Here is a 20382-nt window from a genome sequence, read left to right as displayed (position 1 = left end):
AACAATGTCATACATTCACCCCAGTACAGAGATCTGTGCCTAAATCCATTGTATTTTTGCACTCCACACCACCCCAGTTCAGACATGGCCATATGCAAATCAGCCTTGACCTTATGCCTCATGGGAACAGTCAAGCCCAAACTGCCAAGCCATGCCTTCCCTGGACCGGAATCAAGCATCCTAGGACCGGTTTCTGGCTATCAGCCGTCATCAGCCAGGATAGCTTGACTCCAGTGATGTGGAGAGCACGGGAATCATGCCTGAGCATATCCGTCCCACTCGGGGTGACAAATGCAAAAACAACAGTTGATGGACAGAATGCAGAACAATGTCATAGTTTCACCCCAGTACAGAGATCTGTGCCTAAATCCATTGTATTTTTGCACTCCACACCACCCCAGTTCAGACATGGCCACATGCAAATCAGCCTTGACCCTGTGCCTCATGGGAACAGACCAGCCTGAACTGCCAAGCCATGTCTTCCCTGGACCGGAATCAAGCATCCTAGGACCGGTTTCTGGCTATCAGCCGTCATCAGCCAGGATAGCTTGACTCCAGTGCTGTGGAGAGCACGGGACTCACGTCTGAGCATACCCGTCCAACTCGGGGTGACAAATGCAAAAACAACAGTTGATGGACAGAATGCAGAACAATGTCATACATTCACCCCAGTACAGAGATCTGGGACTAAATCCATTGTATTTTTGCACTCCACACCACCCCAGTTCAGACATGGCCACATGCAAATCAGCCTTGACCCTGTGCCTCATGGGAACAGACCAGCCCGAACTGCCAAGCCATGTCTTCCCTGGACCGGAATCAAGCATCCTAGGACCGGTTTCTGGCTATCAGCCGTCATCAGCCAGGATAGCTTGACTCCAGTGCTGTGGAGAGCACGGGAATCATGCCTGAGCATATCCGTCCCACTCGGGGTGACAAATGCAAAAACAACAGTTGATGGACAGAATGCAGAACAATGTCATAGTTTCACCCCAGTACAGAGATCTGTGCCTAAATCCATTGTATTTTTGCACTCCACACCACCCCAGTTCAGACATGGCCACATGCAAATCAGCCTTGACCCTGTGCCTCATGGGAACAGACCAGCCTGAACTGCCAAGCCATGTCTTCCCTGGACCGGAATCAAGCATCCTAGGACCGGTTTCTGGCTATCAGCCGTCATCAGCCAGGATAGCTTGACTCCAGTGCTGTGGAGAGCACGGGACTCACGTCTGAGCATACCCGTCCAACTCGGGGTGACAAATGCAAAAACAACAGTTGATGGACAGAATGCAGAACAATGTCATACATTCACCCCAGTACAGAGATCTGGGACTAAATCCATTGTATTTTTGCACTCCACACCACCCCAGTTCAGATATGGCCACATGCAAATCAGCCTTGACCCTGTGCCTCATGGGAACAGACCAGCCCGAACTGCCAAGCCATGTCTTCCCTGGACCGGAATCAAGCATCCTAGGACCGGTTTCTGGCTATCAGCCGTCATCAGCCAGGATAGCTTGACTCCAGTGCTGTGGAGAGCACGGGACTCACATCTGAGCATACCCGTCCCACTCGGGGTGACAAATGCAAAAACAACAGTTGATGGACAGAATGCAGAACAATGTCATACATTCACCCCAGTACAAAGATCTGGGCCTAAATCCATAGTATTTTGCACTCCACACCACCTCAGTTCAGACATGGCCATATGCAAATTAGCCTTGACCCTGTGCCTCATGGGAACAGTCCAGCCCGAACTGCCAAGCCATGTCTTCCCTGGACGATGTCATGCCATACCATACTATACAATAACATGCCATACCATACTATTTTATACAATGATAGACCATACCATAAAATGACAGGCCATGCTATTGCATAACATACTATACAATGACATGCCATACCAGATCTTCATAAGACATACCATTTACAATGACAAGCCATTTCATACAATGACAAGACATACCATACCATATCATGCTATGCAAAAGTTATCATGCAATGATTTTATACTATATTATATTGAATTATAATATAATCATGTTGTACAACATGGCAAAAACCATTGAGAAAGCCAATAGTTCTTTCATATGCTAGATTTATTGGCTTTGCCAACGCTTGTTGTGAGATGCAATTGATAGTTTCCAAGTCTTGGTAATTATATAAAAAGTTTAATCCACCTCTAGGGGTAAAGGCCCCTTAGGATCAAGCACTTTTATTATGTCAAACATAACTGTTGTGTTGTCTATGCCTTTGTAGATCAATTCGAGTGAATGGACCAATGAATACTCAAGTCAGGAACCCACAAACCTCAAAGAACATGTTCGCACTTTGAGCCAGGAACTATGTTATTCCAGCAGGGAGCAGAAAAGACTCAGCGTTCATGGTGAGAGCAGAAGGGGCAGGGAGAAGCGAGGGTGTTGAGTGTTTTTGGTTGACAGCAGCAGATGGGTCAGTGTGTGAGAGCTGAAGGGGCAGGAGCAGAGATTGGCAGTGAAATAAACAACATCGTCCAATCCTAAAAAAAGATGAAATTACAATTTCACAAGTCCACAAGCCCCCTACCATTCTAAGGTGCCACCTGCAATTCCTCCAAATTTATTTCCAAAATTGGGTCATCTGAATCATCAATAATGTTGTGAACCTGGCTCCTGAGGCAATCGGGCTGGTCAGTGATGCCTAATCAGATGGAGCTAACATACAAGCAGGACTAAGAGGGTCAGTAAGTGGGAGACAAGGATAGCAAGATGTGATCATTTGCAGGTTAAAGTGTAGGGGTGGAGACAGACAGACCCAGTTAATGCTGACAGTGCACCTGGAACAAATGCCCACAGGTGATCACAAATCCGTCATTTTAAATACAAAAAGAGTGCATTACAATTAATTTCAACAGTTACCCCTGCTGCGACCAAGTATTCGTTACAGTAGGGACACCAACTAATGTCAGTGCACCATACTAGGTTCTTGAAGGTCTTTGTGTGTTGGCCAGATCAATATTATCAATTTGGTTGCTCTGCATGGGCGTAGTATTCAGATTACTGAAAGAAACATTTCACAATCTTAATCGTAATAGTTACTTTACATAAAAATCTGCACTATATATCACAGACACACAGCTGCCTTCCTGGCTTGTGGAGTGATGATGTAAGGCAGCCTTAGCTTTCCAGTCAGCAGCCCTTCGAATTCTGGGTCGTTTTGGCACCCTTATTTAATAATTCTTTCATTAGGTCTGATGTTCAACTTTGTAAAACTTCACTGAGTGATGGCATACTGCCATTTCACAAATAGCAAATTCACACAAAAGTGTGGCTTTACCCTTTATGATGTGGTTTTTATATTTTCTGCATTCTATACTGACCTGGTGTGGAGGGGTTGGTTGCCCAGAGTCTTTCTTCCGCTCTCAGTTGTCTTCTTTCTACGTTGAGGTATTTGTTGCACCAGGCTCTCAAGTGAGTGTCTCTAATTTTTTTAGGTTTCCAGGGAGCTTGTTGACCTAGGATGGATGACGTTCTTGAGATATAGAGGGGTGTGAGACTGTGAAGAGATTGTCTGTTGGGGCAGGGAGGGAGTAGGGACATATTTGTATCTTCCAGATCCTCCATGGGAATCTGATGTATATTGCAGGCCCATTATTTGTTTTTTGAGTACAAATAGGGTCTATTTCATTTCTGTTTGGTTGAGGGGGAAAACAATGGAGTGGTTGTCTGATGAGCCGACTGGAAGGATGTTATCAGTCCTTACCTCTTTATAGTGGGCTATGATGTCGTCTAAGGTTGCACCTTTGGTATGTGTTTGGCCCTTGCAGTGCTGGATAAGGTTTTTGCTGAGAAGGAGATCATTTAGGGATTGTATAAGTGAGTCTTTCTTATCATTCAAGTGAAGATTGAAGTCACCTAGGAATAAGTGATTGTCATTGAAGAGTAAGCAGTTTCAATAGGTGTTCTCCGAAGCAGTGTGTTGCCTGGTGGTTGATAAAGAATGTGGCATGTTGTTGTTTTATCGTTCGTCGTTAAGTTTGTGCTGGTATGTTCAAATGAGGGGTAGGTATAGATGTTGGTTTCTGCCATGTGGATGTTCTTGAAGATAATGGCTATTCCACCCCGTTGCAATTTTCCCTATCTTTCTTGATGATGGAGAAGTCAGGAGGGTCTAGTAGGTCAAGGATGGGATAGGAGGTGTTGTTTAGTTGTGTTTCTGTGATAACTGCACTGGCAATGTCATAGTTCAGGATGGTATCAGCTAGGTCAGTTGCATGTTTAGTTGCTGATATGCAGTTTGTGAGCATGCAGTTGATGTTACTGCTGCTGTTGAGATGGTGCCAGGGAGGCCTTGATATGGAGAGTTGGGTTTCTGGCAACTTTTGAAGGGTTGATGTCTCGCCTGATTCCGTCCATGACCTGTATCTTGGAGATGGGGTTGTCCGGTGCGGAATTTAAGTCATAGGTTTTTGGCTAGAACTATTGGTTCCTTCAGAGACATCCCAGGGTTGATCTTTTTGGCCTGTTTGCTAGGCTTTTGAGGGGAGTTGTGCACCAGCTGTGAGACTGTTTCATTGACAATCGTGTGGGTTGTCTTGAGGGGTAGGAGAAGGGGAGGAGTTGTCTTTGGGCCAGTTCATGATACAATTTGAGGTTCAATAGAATATTGTTAATGTCCTGCTTTACTTTATAGAGTTGGTTATCCATGTGAGTTAGTCATTCCTTGATATCCGTCATGGACATAGGGTTTAGTCAGGGGAGAGAAGAGTAGTTGAGGTGAGATTTATCTTGTGTGAAGCATTTTAGGTATGGAGGGCAGAGTTTAGTGAGGGTGAGCGTGGAGCTGCTGCAAATATCTATCCTGGTTTGAACCGAGTTGGGATTAAAAGAGTATCTGTGAACTTTAGACTTTGTTGAGTTGAAAAGAATGGGGTGCTGTTTGGGTTTGTCGGGTGCAGGTGCCTCTTAGTCTGCTTATTGTGAGGTATGGGAGGGAAATAGAAAGGGGGGTAGGTTAAGGTGTACATGGGTGGTGGAAGGCTGTGCAATAGGGTTGTTGATGTTGATGTTGCCTTGTTAGCTGGGTAGCCTGCCGCTGCAGTGTGATGGGATGCGATGTAATTGAGAGGGGTGGCGGAGGCAGGTTCAGTCAGGTTGGTGGAGTGGGCAGCGAAAATAATGGTAGAGGAGCTAGAGATGGAATGATTGGTGGGTCTTGAATTGTTACCATCCTGTATCATACCCTGAGGTGGAGTTTGGGCCGGGAGGGGGTGGTTAGCCTTAAGGTAAATGGCATACCTTAGAGTTGGAAAAATGGAGTCGAAGTAATGTAGGTTAATGTCGTTATCTTGGACCATGATATTTCCGTTCCTGTAGATGGTTATGGTGGCTTTGCCCTTGAAGGTGGGAGAGTTGGCGATCATCAGTTTTCAGCCGTATGGGATGTTGGTGGATTTTGTAATAGTAATGATGTTAGTTAGGGTTGTGCACCATTTCGCTGCATGGGGTGTGTTGAAGATGAGATTGTTTTTTTAGCCCTTTGGAGGAGTTGTAGTAGATAACGGCTATTAGTGTTTATGGGTGTTTGTGTTTGAGATTTTTGGCCGCATTCGCTGAGAGGTTTGGGGGTTAGGTTATGGAGAAGAAGTTAGGTCCATGGGGTTTCAGGTTGTTGGGCAGTGTACAGGTTGAGGATGCTGTGGAAGCATGCATATTTGTGTCTTCTTAGATCTTGATGATTAAAAAGAAATCTTCATTTGAGTTGCATCTAGTAAACACTTTTGGCCTCCCTATCGTGAAAAAAAACCATGAAGAGTCCGAGTTAATTCTCTATTTGGATCACGGGGAGGTGACTTTGTGAATGCAGTAGGGATAACATTGGTGTGCAGCTGGCCCAACCAGGATGGCCGTTGTTCTTGGTGTTTAGTTGGTGAGCTCTTTTGCAGTTTTTAGTTATTAGTCCTTTCTATTGTTATGCCCAAAACAAGATGGCCACCGACCTTTGTTTATCTGTGGCTGCTGTTTTTGTATTTAGTTGGTGGGAGTGTGTCCTCTTTAAGATGGCCATTGCTTTTGAGGTTTTCAACCTCTTTCTGTTGATTCAGTATTCTTTCTGCTATAGAGGTTAGGGGGTTAGAGGGAACCTCTTTTGTTTCTGAGGTTCCTTCATTCTTTTGCGGCTACTGAGAGAGCGTGGGGGGATGAGACCTGGACCCCCTACTAATGCTGTCTGCTGCACTGTAGCTCAGCCACAAATATTGGCTCACAATAGTGCAGAAATGAGGAGTATTGGGAGGCTTGCTGTGAGAATTCTTCGTGTGAGCGCTGGCACTTCCTCAAGCATGTAGTGTTCGTTTGGCCACTCCTGTGTCACATCACATTTTGCAGGGGCTGTGGGGCAGACCGGGGCTGGGGTGCTGTCCCGGTCGTGCCCATCCATGCCCCACCAATCACTACATTGGTGAGTAAATACTGGATATGGAGCCAGCTCCTGTCTGGAAGCGCGTCTCCAAATTTAAAGGTCTGTTAGTGGGTAAATATAGGCACAAAGCCAGGCCCTATCTGGTTGGTGCAGCTCTGAATACTGGCCCACGGCCTTTCAGGCACAAGGGTAGTATAGATAATAGGCAAATAAATAGATTGCCGGTCTAGTACTTGGGAGACTGGCGTTGCAAGCAGGAGTAGCACCCAGGACATGCAGTGGTATCGGGTGCCAAGTTCCAATGGGGCTAGCAATCATCAACCAGTCCGACAGTTGGAGCATTGGGGTTGTGACTCACCTGACTTCTGCGGGCGCCACCACCATGGGTGCATGCACTGCAGGGCTGCCTCCAGGCACACTTGGGTGCCGTCTGCACTGCAGCCTCATTGGCCAGATCAACAGCTGGATTATCTGAAGGGCAGCGTTGGTGGGCAGCACTATTAGAGTCCGGTAGGTTGTTGCTCAAAACTTTCAGTATTTTTTACCCTCAGATACACTGATGTTTCGTCGGATTGGTAATGTTAGTTTTAGATTGATGGCAGAGTGGTAGTCGGTGGCCTAGGGATTTGACCTTGATGTTTATTCCTGGCCCGGAGGTTCTTAGGAGATCTCCTCTCCATCAGCCATCATGAAGATACCATTCACAAAAACTTATGAAAGACTTGTGTTTGCTCTTTCTTGGTACAGACTCTGAAATCCGGGAAGAGCAATTGTCCTTTCTTATCCTCCTGGCGAAAGTGTCTCTTTGCAGCTGCTTTGAGCATGGCTGGGTCCTGTAAATCCAGTGATTAGACTGGAGGCACTGAGGGAAATCCTAGAACGTGCATATTCAATGCTTTACTCCTATTTTTCAACACCTCAATTTTCTCATATTTTTCAACACCTATATTATCCTCTCAAGAGTCAGAAATACATCAGCATATTTGTTGTCCCACTAATGCCCAGTTCTACATGGCTGACTCTATTTTCCTTCTTTTCCGTCCTGCTCTTAGAGCTCTCACCTGGCCATCACAGTTTGACATTCTGTTCTCCATGTGTTCCAAATTGGCTTCTATTGCATTTGTACAAAATGATAAAAAATGTCAATTGTATTACGCCTTATGTTGAATAACCACTTTTTAAGTCTTTCCAGTGTCCAAAAGTCCCACCTATTTTAGGTCCAAAAGTGATGATTCACTTCCGACAGTCATTTTCGGTCGAAAGTTTAACATGAAATAATCACCATTTCTGATCATTTGGAGAAAGTTCCACAGTTCTGGTGTCATGGTTTTTCTTCAGAAATTGGATTTTTTAGACTGTACAACAAATGATTCAAAATGTCAATTGTATCGCGCCTCAAATTGAATAATCACTTTTTAAGGCCTCCCAGTGACCAAATTTGCTATGTTTATAGACTTTTCCACCTACTCAAAAAAGCTTGTATTTGGCCCGATTTTGATCATAACATGACTCCACACTCACCTATTTTAGTTCCAAAAGTGAAAATTCACATCCAACAGTCATTTACGGTTGAAAGATTAAACATTAAAAGATCACCATTAGTGACCGTTTGGAGAAAGTTCCTCATGTCCGGGGTCATCATTTTCATCAAAAGTAGGGTTTTTTGGACTGTGCAAAAAAGGATTGAAAATATCAATTGCATCATCCCTCTTGTTGAATAACCACTTTTTAAGGCTTTCCAGTGACAAACAATGCCATATTTATAGACTTTTCCTCCTACTCAGAAGCTTGTATTTTGCCTGATTTCGACCATGAAAACGACTCTAAACACACTAATTTTGCTTCCAAAAGTGATGATTCAGACCAAAAGCCATTTACAGTCAAAAGACTAGACATTAAAAAATCACCAGTACTTACCAACCGGAGAAAGTTCCTCAAGTCCGGGGTCATCTTTTTTCATCATAAAATTGAGTTTTTGGACTGTATAAAAAAATGACTCAAAATGTCAACTGCATCCCACCTCATGTTCAATACCCACTTTTTGAGGCATCCCAGTGACCAAAATTGCAATTTTTATAGACTTTTCCTCTTACTCAGAAGCTAGTATTTTGCCTGAATTCGAGCATGAAAATGACTCTAAACACACTAGTTTTGCTTCCAAAAGTGATGTTTCACATCCGCCACTCATTTACAGTCAAAGGACTAAATATTAAATAATCACAATTACTTACCAACCGGAGAAAGTTCCTCAGGTCGTGGGTCCTTGCTTTTCATCAGAAAGTTGATTTTTGGACTGTATAAAAAATAAATCAAAATGTCAACTGTATCATTCCTCATGTTGAATAACCACTTTTTAAGACCTCCCAGTGACCACAATTGCCATTGTATAGACATTCCTCCTACTCAGAAGCTTGTATTTTGCCTGAGCATGAAAATGACTCTAAACACACTCATTTTGCTTCCAAAAATGATCATTCACATCTGACAGTCATTTACAGTGGGTGGAAAGACTAAACATTAAAAAAAAATCACAATTACTGGCCATTCAGAGAAAGTTCCTCAGGTCAGGGTTAATCTTTTTTCATTATAAAATGGATTTTTGGCCTGTGCAAAGAATGCATAAAATGTCAATTGTATCACGCCTCTTGTTGAAAAAACACTTGTTAAGGTTTCCCAGTTATCAAAATTGCCATTTTTATGGCCATTTCCTCCTGCACAGAGGCTTGTATTTTGCCTGATTTAGAGCACCAAAATTACTCTAAGGACACTAATTTCACTTCCAAAAGTGATGATTCACACCTGACGGTCATTTACAGTCAAAATACTACACATTAAAAAGTCACCATTACTCACCAACCAGAGAAAGTTCCTCAGGTCCAGAGTCATCATTTCTAATCAGAAATTTGATTTATGGAACTGTGTCAAAAAATGATTCAGAATGTCAATTGTATCATGCCTCTTGTTGAATAAGCACTTTTAAGGGCTTCCCTGTGCCCAAAATTGTCATTTTTATAGCCTTTTCCTCCTAATCAGAAGATGTATATTTCTGTATTTTGAGCACGAAAAGGACTCTAAACACACAAATTTACAGTGGAAAGACTAAACATTAAAAAATCACAATTACTGACAATTCGGATAATGTTCCTCAGGTCCAGGCTGATTTTGAGCATAAAAATGCCTATAAACAAGCACATTTTTCTTCCAAAAGTCATGTTTCACATCCGAGAGTCATTCACTGTCAAAGGATTAAACTTTAAAAAATCACCATTACTGACCATTCTTAAATAGTTACTCAGGTCCGAGGTCACAATTTGTCATCAGAAAAGGGATTTCTGTGTTGAATAGACACTTTTTAAGGCTTCACAGTGCCCAAAATTGTCATTTTATATCTTTTTTCTGCTAATCGGAAAATTTTATTTTACCCAATGTCGAGCATGAAAATGACCCAAAACACACTAATTTTAGTTCCAAAAGTGATAACTCACATCGACAGTCATGTACAGTGGAAAGACTAAACATTAAAAAATCACAATTACTGACAATTCGGATAATGTTTCTTAGGTCCGGGTCATTGTTTTTCATCAGAAATTGGATTTTTTGGACTGTACAAAAATGATTCAAAATGTCAATTATATTGCGCCTCATGCTGAATAACCACTTTTTAAGGCCTTCCAGTGACCAAAACTGCCATTTTAATAGACTTTCCCTCCTAATTGGAATCTTGTATTTTGCCCGTTTTCGAGCATTAAAATGACTTTAAACACAATCATTTTAGTTCCAAAAGGGACGAGTCACATCTGACAGTCCTTTACCGTTGAACGATTAAACATTAAAAATATCTGCATTTCTGACTATTCGGAGAAAGTTCCACAGGTTTGGGGTCATCAATTTTCATCTGAAATTGTTTTTTTCGGACTGTTAATAAATTATTCAAAATGTCAATTGTATTGTGCCTCATCTTGATTAACCACTTTGTAGGGCCTTCCAGTGACCCAAATTGCCTTTTTAATAGAATTTTGCTCAGAAACTTAGTTTTGCCTGATTTCGAGCATGAAAACGACTCTAACACACCTAGTTTTGTTCCAAAAGTGATGACTTACATCCGAGAGTCATTTACAGTCAAAAGATAAAACATTAAAAAATCCCCATTTCTGACCATTTGGAGAAAGTTCCAAAGGTTCATCGTTAAAGAGTAAACATTTTAAAAAACACTATTTTTGACCATTCTGAGAAAGTTCCATAGGTCCGGGGTCCTTGTTTTTCATCAAAAATTAGATTTTTTGGACTGTACATAAATGATTCAAAATGTCAATTGTATTGCTCCTCATGCTGAATAACTACTTTTTAAGGCCTCCCAGTGACCAAAACTGCCATTTTTATAGACTTTTTCTCCTAATCGGAAGCTTGTATTTTGACCAATTTCAGGCAGGAAAATGACTCTGAACAGACATATTTGTGTTCCAAAAGTTATAATTCACATGCAATAGACTTTTACAGTCAAAAGATAAAAAAATAAAAAACTCACTATAACTGGCCATCTGCAGAAAGTTCGACAGGTCCAGGGTCATCGTTTTTAATCAGAAAACTGATTTTTTGGGCTGTACAAGACAAGAAATTATTCAAAATGTCAATTGGATCATGCCTCATGTCAAATAACCACTTGTTAAAGCCTCAAAGGAACCAAAATTCCCATGTTTACAGACTTTTCCTCCTACTCAGAAGCTTCTATTTTGACCGATTTCGGGCATGAACATGACTGTAAACAGATTTATTTTAGTTCAAAAACTGATTATTCACACCAAACAGTCATTTACAGTCAAAAGATTAAGTATTAAAAATTCACCATTACTGACCATCTGGAGAAAGTTTGACAGGTTTTTCATTGTTTTTCGTCAGAAAATTGATTCTTTGGACTGTACAAAAAATTATTCAAAATGTCAATTGGATCATGCCTTGTGAAGAATAACAACTTATTAAAACTAACCCTGGGCGTAGTTCGCGTAGCCGCACTCCGCGACGCTACGCGAAGACGCACTTGCACTCCGCGAGCTACACGTAGCTCCGCGGACATGCGTAGTAGCTTGCTAGACCCGTTCGCGCGCCGTTTTTCGTCTTCGGGAGCGCGGTGCGCGTGTTCGGGGCGCTGCCTGCATGCTCGCAATAGCTAGCGCGCTAAGTTACTCAATGAGGTTTGTCCCGCCCGCTTGCGTTCCCTTATTTCCGGTTCCGGGTCACAAGTAACGTGTTCGCGTTGTGTTAGACATGTTCGGGAACTCATCTTCTCGTTCGCACTGCCAAAGTGCGTGATCGCGTCAAATATCGCGCGAACTTACCGCGGCGGTCGCGACGGGCAGAGCCATCTTCGATTTCACACTCTGGCTATGGTTTTGGGCCTACTTTAGCATCTCACTCCTATCTCTTCCATCCTGGTCTTTTCCCTCAGTTTTTCTAACTTTCTTTACTTCTTACCTATTTCTGTCTGTGCCTAGGTTTATATTTCTCATTTTATTTTTACTTTTACCACTTTTTTTGCAACTTTTCTCTTGTTTTATATTACTTCCTTCTTTTATCTTTCTTCTTTCTTCCCCTAACCTTTTTGTCTTCAACTTTCCTTCTCCCCTCCACCCAGAACCATGGTGAAGGGTGCCAGCAGCATCGGCGGCTCAAAGGGCAAGGCGGCTGTGCCTAAAAAAACCCGGCTGCCTTGCGGCAGAATGCGCCCGGCAGGAGTGACGCCCCGCCAACTTTTTGGGGAGGAGGAGGTGGCCGCCCTGGTCTTTTTTATCCAACGTCACCTCCCCTTGACTTTGGCAGCAGGCGGCAGGCCCGGCTCCGGCTACCAGCGCATTGAAGAGCGTCTCCGGCGGTGGGCGAAGGTGCGCCGTGCAGTCTTCCGCTGCTCCGGTATCCGGCGTACCCACCATCAGCTGTCCCACCGCTGGGCCGACATTTTGGACCGGGAGCAGGACCTGTTGGACCTGCTTGGTGTGGAGGTTGTGGGTCTTGGTGAGTGGCTACCCCAAAAATAAAGTGTATATATACAAGCAAGCACTGTCTTGTTTCGGTCCCTGCTCGCTTCACATCGGGACTAGGAGGCTGGAACGTAAGGGGACCGGAGGGAGCATGCTGATTACTTCGCTGGACATTGACCTTTGCCACTCGCTACCCTGCCACATTAACGTTTGTCCACTGGGACACACCACCAGCAGCACTTACCTGGCTGTTGCATTATGGACCCTGCAGTTCCATCGAGCAGCAGGCATCGTGACTTCACTCCATTGGTGGGCGTGGCGCCTATCTACAAATGGGATTGCGGCAGGGGATACTTTTTCGAGCAGCAGAGGCGCCAGAACACTGTCCATGGCATCTGAGGAAGGCCTATATCAGGCCGAAATGCATTATGCCCAACAACAGCAATAATTAAATGGTGTCTCCGGTTTCCCGCTGTGGCCTCTGCTTCTACTTATTTTGTGAGAAGATGGTTGTTAATATTGCGCGCATTGCCAGATAATGCGCTTCAGAGGCCCCGTTCCACCAAGAGGCTCGGGCTCATCTGGACCCTGCGTTTGCAGTTCACCAATCAAGCAAGGTATTGCTATAGTTCCTGAGCCCGCCTCTGAACACCGGTGTTTCTCTGGGCGGCAGCAGTTGCTGAACCGTGACTTCACGGGGGACTCGCAAGCACTGTCTTGTTTCGGTCCCTGCTCGCTTCACATCGGGACTAGGAGGCTGGAACGTAAGGGGACCGGAGGGAGCATGCTGATTACTTCGCTGGACATTGACCTTTGCCACTCGCTACCCTGCCACATTAACGTTTGTCCACTGGGACACACCACCAGCAGCACTTACCTGGCTGTTGCATTATGGACCCTGCAGTTCCATCGAGCAGCAGGCATCGTGACTTCACTCCATTGGTGGGCGTGGCGCCTATCTACAAATGGGATTGCGGCAGGGGATACTTTTTCGAGCAGCAGAGGCGCCAGAACACTGTCCATGGCATCTGAGGAAGGCCTATATCAGGCCGAAATGCATTATGCCCAACAACAGCAATAATTAAATGGTGTCTCCGGTTTCCCGCTGTGGCCTCTGCTTCTACTTATTTTGTGAGAAGATGGTTGTTAATATTGCGCGCATTGCCAGATAATGCGCTTCAGAGGCCCCGTTCCACCAAGAGGCTCGGGCTCATCTGGACCCTGCGTTTGCAGTTCACCAATCAAGCAAGGTATTGCTATAGTTCCTGAGCCCGCCTCTGAACACCGGTGTTTCTCTGGGCGGCAGCAGTTGCTGAACCGTGACTTCACGGGGGACTCGCAAGCACTGTCTTGTTTCGGTCCCTGCTCGCTTCACATCGGGACAAGGAGGCTGGAACGTAAGGGGACCGGAGGGAGCATGCTGATTACTTCGCTGGACATTGACCTTTGCCACTCGCTACCCTGCCACATTAACGTTTGTCCACTGGGACACACCACCAGCAGCACTTACCTGGCTGTTGCATTATGGACCCTGCAGTTCCATCGAGCAGCAGGCATCGTGACTTCACTCCATTGGTGGGCGTGGCGCCTATCTACAAATGGGATTGCGGCAGGGGATACTTTTTCGAGCAGCAGAGGCGCCAGAACACTGTCCATGGCATCTGAGGAAGGCCTATATCAGGCCGAAATGCATTATGCCCAACAACAGCAATAATTAAATGGTGTCTCCGGTTTCCCGCTGTGGCCTCTGCTTCTACTTATTTTGTGAGAAGATGGTTGTTAATATTGCGCGCATTGCCAGATAATGCGCTTCAGAGGCCCCGTTCCACCAAGAGGCTCGGGCTCATCTGGACCCTGCGTTTGCAGTTCACCAATCAAGCAAGGTATTGCTATAGTTCCTGAGCCCGCCTCTGAACACCGGTGTTTCTCTGGGCGGCAGCAGTTGCTGAACCGTGACTTCACGGGGGACTCGCAAGCACTGTCTTGTTTCGGTCCCTGCTCGCTTCACATCGGGACTAGGAGGCTGGAACGTAAGGGGACCGGAGGGAGCATGCTGATTACTTCGCTGGACATTGACCTTTGCCACTCGCTACCCTGCCACATTAACGTTTGTCCACTGGGACACACCACCAGCAGCACTTACCTGGCTGTTGCATTATGGACCCTGCAGTTCCATCGAGCAGCAGGCATCGTGACTTCACTCCATTGGTGGGCGTGGCGCCTATCTACAAATGGGATTGCGGCAGGGGATACTTTTTCGAGCAGCAGAGGCGCCAGAACACTGTCCATGGCATCTGATGAAGGCCTATATCAGGCCGAAATGCATTATGCCCAACAACAGCAATAATTAAATGGTGTCTCCGGTTTCCCGCTGTGGCCTCTGCTTCTACTTATTTTGTGAGAAGATGGTTGTTAATATTGCGCGCATTGCCAGATAATGCGCTTCAGAGGCCCCGTTCCACCAAGAGGCTCGGGCTCATCTGGACCCTGCGTTTGCAGTTCACCAATCAAGCAAGGTATTGCTATAGTTCCTGAGCCCGCCTCTGAACACCGGTGTTTCTCTGGGCGGCAGCAGTTGCTGAACCGTGACTTCACGGGGGACTCGCAAGCACTGTCTTGTTTCGGTCCCTGCTCGCTTCACATCGGGACTAGGAGGCTGGAACGTAAGGGGACCGGAGGGAGCATGCTGATTACTTCGCTGGACATTGACCTTTGCCACTCGCTACCCTGCCACATTAACGTTTGTCCACTGGGACACACCACCAGCAGCACTTACCTGGCTGTTGCATTATGGACCCTGCAGTTCCATCGAGCAGCAGGCATCGTGACTTCACTCCATTGGTGGGCGTGGCGCCTATCTACAAATGGGATTGCGGCAGGGGATACTTTTTCGAGCAGCAGAGGCGCCAGAACACTGTCCATGGCATCTGAGGAAGGCCTATATCAGGCCGAAATGCATTATGCCCAACAACAGCAATAATTAAATGGTGTCTCCGGTTTCCCGCTGTGGCCTCTGCTTCTACTTATTTTGTGAGAAGATGGTTGTTAATATTGCGCGCATTGCCAGATAATGCGCTTCAGAGGCCCCGTTCCACCAAGAGGCTCGGGCTCATCTGGACCCTGCGTTTGCAGTTCACCAATCAAGCAAGGTATTGCTATAGTTCCTGAGCCCGCCTCTGAACACCGGTGTTTCTCTGGGCGGCAGCAGTTGCTGAACCGTGACTTCACGGGGGACTCGCAAGCACTGTCTTGTTTCGGTCCCTGCTCGCTTCACATCGGGACTAGGAGGCTGGAACGTAAGGGGACCGGAGGGAGCATGCTGATTACTTCGCTGGACATTGACCTTTGCCACTCGCTACCCTGCCACATTAACGTTTGTCCACTGGGACACACCACCAGCAGCACTTACCTGGCTGTTGCATTATGGACCCTGCAGTTCCATCGAGCAGCAGGCATCGTGACTTCACTCCATTGGTGGGCGTGGCGCCTATCTACAAATGGGATTGCGGCAGGGGATACTTTTTCGAGCAGCAGAGGCGCCAGAACACTGTCCATGGCATCTGAGGAAGGCCTATATCAGGCCGAAATGCATTATGCCCAACAACAGCAATAATTAAATGGTGTCTCCGGTTTCACGCTGTGGCCTCTGCTTCTACTTATTTTGTGAGAAGATGGTTGTTAATATATATATATATATATAGTTATATACATATATATATATATATATATATATATATATATATATATATATATATATATATATATATATATATATATATATATATATAGTTGTATAAATATTGTTATTGTATCTTTGTAAATATTGGCTGAATAAGTAACGCGATGACTGTTGCCCCTAGTTACATTTGCGATGTATTCCGGTATATCTACTGTCATTGTATGACAGTGTTCTTCTTCTTCACTGGCTCTTGCGTGTTGTTTCAACTTGGCGCTAGCTGTTGCTGTTTATTGATGTGAGATTTTCTTTATTGTTGAGAACTGAAGTTAGTTAATGCTATTAATAGAGTCTTGTCCTTCCTTTGTCCGTCAGTGAAATAGCGGTGGATGGATAATTGTACGTAGTTTGCATATTGTAGCATTTTTTTCACGGCCTTCTCTTCTGCATGAATCGAATCCTTTTCTTGCAAAGAATGCTAACGTTACTTTGTTCTTCTTACCTCAGCCAGGGCCGGCTCTAGGGGGCATGTGCAAGCTGTGCAACTGCACAGGGGCACCAAACTTCAGGGGCCACCGCACCAATAGATATCCTTAATTTAATAATACTCTAAGGATGGATACATATTTGCGTTGCGGCCCCTGGCATGGATTTGTTGCCTCCGGCTCTGTTCCACTGTAGCAGTGTTTTTTGCAATGATGTCTATGTTTCACAGCACTCAATGTTTTTCTCTTTGTTTATTATTTTAATTTTTACATGAACCACAGAACCCAGGGGCAAGCAGAATACAGGGACCGAGTCGGCGGGTGAACCACCAGTTACACAGAGCTCCTCTACTGAGGATCCTGCTGCTGTCCCCAGTAAGTCCAACAGTGCTTGTTTTTTCCTCTGTAATGTGTCTGCAGTGCTTTGGCAATTGACAGCAACCAAGTATGCATCCAGAATGATGTTTGTCTAGTATTTTTGTAAACGTTAGTATACCACTACTAGTCTTGTGGGAATTCTTCTATCTCCTATGGAGTTATATACATATTACACAACTATGTAACTATGCACACGAAAATTGGATGTTGTTGGTACTGATAGGCAGGTTGGACCTTACTTACACCTCAGTCACAGAACTCTGAGGAACGCACAATTCACTGAACGTCAGCCTATATGGCCTGAGTCATTGGTCAATTATTCAATTCACACTCCTGAACCCCAATACCAAGATGCCGAATGCTTTTAGGACACAAACCGTTACCTAAGAAACCCCCTTTTGCTCACTCACTCGTGTGAGTCTCTAAGACAACAGACACTGAAAATAAACTTCAAAGTCAAAGTGGTCATTCAAAAGCTTTATTTTGTTAGAAGTAAGTAAGTAACATCAATGTTTTTAAGTTGTTCCGTCAAATACGTTGAAGGGCCCACCAGAAAAAATCCAGAGTTAAAACAGGCATAATAAAGTAATCAACATTTGTACAGCTACTAGTGCACAATAGGGAAATGTGGCAACTATCGGAGACCTCTCACCAACGTATACTGGTCAGATATTCCTCTTTTTTTGTAAGCTATGGAAATGTCCGCTTCGTAGAAGGCAATCTTCTCACCTGCCGAAAAATAATGACAAAAGTGGTGCACGTTAGACAGTATGAAATACATTTATGCCAGTTTTATGCAGCCATGCTAAAAAGAAGTTGTAACCTGTAAGCAAACTCTATTCCACAATCCACATAGAAAACTTAAATACGGGCCCTTTTACTTTCCCACCTCTTCAGGTGTATGCATTGAACAATGATGTGTTGCCCCAGAGCGTCTTCTCGTACTGCGCAACAAGCTGCGAGTTAACATGCGCAAAACTGGATACATTGATGTACAAAGGTTACATAGTTCACTTCCAATTTCCAAGGACTAGAGTAGCAGGACAGATGAGATGAGCTTGGGTACCATACCATAACAATGAATGCTAATATGTGTAGTGACTCTGCTGTACTATGCAATGTGGACTCATACTGATTACGTACGTTGTACTTAACTGTTTTGAAGAACTCCATTCTTGGTGAACAAGTACAAAGGGGGCTGTGCATCCATCTAAAAAGGTATACTTATTTTTATAGGTGCAGAACCCTTACCATCGACCAGTGCCGACGGGGACAGCGGCGCAGCTTCAGCGATCCCGGCGGGGACAGGAGGAACAGAGGCACCTACACCAGCAGCAGTGGGGGGGGAGCCAACAGCGGCGGGCGATGGTAAGTTACATTCAATAGTGATCTGCATTACTTGGTGGGAGGGGAAAACTTTCTCACTGTACTCTACTGGAAAATATATGATGTTACCTTTACTTGTCATTAGCATGCTAAGCATTACCACTACAGTAATGCAAGTGGCTGATAGCAGTCGGATGCATGGGTTGTTGTTAAAGCATGTAAAGGGGAAAACACAGCTGCCAGCGTGGTTGGGAGACACACCCAATACCGGTGGTTAGTGGATAGTCTCAGCAGCAGCGGTGTTTTGGGCAAACCCAAAGGCAAGGGAAGGAGGGGACGACTGGGTGCATGGGTCGTTGCTGGTGAAACACAAACCAAATAAGGTTTGTTGCGCGGTATAAAGTATTATAGTCTTTACTAGACATGTGCTACTAGCTGCCCCCTGTTAATTAATGTTACTTTGAGAGTGTTCCCGCCTTCCCGGAATCAGAGTATATAATACAAAAGGAGATATGAAAAAGACAGGTGTTCGTTCTAATGTGTGTGACCGTTGAAGTACACCCATGCTAATAGGGCAGGCATAATGCCGTGCCAAAAAGTCCAAAAAATTTATAGAGGCTGTAGAATGTTCAAGATAGACGCAACACAATTTCTGGTACTCAGCTTGCTTGCTAGTGCTACTGTGCCGCCCACTATGTGTTGAATCAATGTTGTGTTCTTGATTTGCGGGGAGTTTGGATTACAACAATTCTGTTTCTTTCTTTATAGTTACTCCTTCCCAAAAACCAACAAGGAAGGAGTTGGCAGTCCGGGCCCGGCAGCGGAAACTGCAGGCAATTGTAGAGGCCTACCGCCGGCTGGTGGATCAGGCCGAGGAGGAGGAGGAGGAGGCGGCGGCAGCAGCTGCTGCCTCTTCCAATGCCCCGGGCCCCAAGCCTGCAGGACTACGTCGCCGTGGTCAGGCAGCCGCCCGCCGCCGCATTGTTACATCTTCGGCGGCCCCCCCACAACAACAACAACATGCATGCAAGTGTAGGTGCCGTGATTTCAAAGCAAAGATTCTCCGCCGGGTAGCGAAGTTGGAGGAGGAGCGGAAGAAGCTGGAGGACGGTCTAGAGGAGCGTGTGAAGATAATGGTGGACAAACACCTGAAAGCCCGCCGGCTTTGAAATGGACCCTGTTTTTTGCCCCTTTTTTAATCCTTTTGTTGGTGGGTGGGATGTGGGAGTTGGGGTGTACATTTGGGTTGAAATTTGGTTGGGGTTAGGGGAGGGTAGGGACAGCTCTGGGTCAGGGGGTTACATTTGTTATATATTTTATTTTTCTATTATCATTATGAAAATATAAAAATAAAACAAAGATATTTTCACAAGAAAACATTTGAAGTTCATTTGTGTTTGTTGGGGGGGTGGAGGGGGGACTGTTTCACCAAATAATGTACGTTGTGCAACATGAACATGAACTACGAACGATAAATTAAGTACTGACTGCACCTGTAGTAGTAGGGTCACAAGTGCATAAATAATTTATATTATTAAATAACATGGGAAAATTGCCCATCACGTGAGTCTGAAGTTACTACTAGTATACTTTAATTCCATGCACATTTGCTCAGAGTCGGCTAAACAATCCTATGCAATGCATTGCATCATTCCTTTAATATACCTGTCCTAGTTGTCAGGGAAGAGGAGCTCGTCCTCAAACTCTGTGCGTTCAGACAGAAGTAGGTCATGTAACCCAGTAGTGAGGACGTCTTCTTCACACTCGCTTTCTTCATCCGGCGGTGATTCACGTACTTGATAGTCTGGTGGTATGAAGCGTTGATTCATTGTTATCATTGTCAGCCGCTCCACGCTTTTGGGGGAGAGACTAGTCCTTTTCGATGTGACAATGGCACCAGCAGCACGGAAAACCCGCTCAGAGGAGACACTGGCTACAGGACAAGCCAGATACTTTATCGCCAGCCTGCTCAGCACTGGCCACTGTCTCCTTCTTTCATACCAATAGACCAATGGGCTTTGCTCCATGAACACCTCTGTTGTGTCATCCAGATAGGCCTGAACCATCCGCTCAATGTTCATTGGTGCTCGGCTTTGCTGGTCCTCTTTTCCCTTTGCAACAGCAACGGACTTACCCATCC

The 20382-nt window shown here is 45.0% G+C and overlaps 1 protein-coding gene across 1 annotated transcript in view; it reads left to right on the top strand.

Annotated features, from left to right (window-relative positions):
• The window catches only part of LOC144769198 (uncharacterized), a 39854-nt gene extending 20204 nt beyond the window's left edge, over positions 1 to 19650 (top strand). The window contains exons 2-4 of the mRNA XM_078653216.1: positions 16821 to 16913; positions 18153 to 18284; positions 19011 to 19650. Of these exons, the coding sequence (XP_078509342.1) occupies positions 16821 to 16913; positions 18153 to 18284; positions 19011 to 19411 (626 nt within the window). The 3' untranslated portion in view covers positions 19412 to 19650. The remainder of the gene's footprint in view (positions 1 to 16820; positions 16914 to 18152; positions 18285 to 19010) is intronic.
• The last annotated feature ends 732 nt before the right edge of the window (positions 19651 to 20382 follow it).

Source organism: Lissotriton helveticus, chromosome 7 (genome assembly GCF_964261635.1).
Source record: "Lissotriton helveticus chromosome 7, aLisHel1.1, whole genome shotgun sequence".
NCBI classification, from domain to species: Eukaryota; Metazoa; Chordata; class Amphibia; order Caudata; family Salamandridae; genus Lissotriton; species Lissotriton helveticus.
The sequence above is the reverse complement of the archived record's forward strand: the minus strand, read 5'-3'. Positions and strand labels throughout refer to the sequence as shown.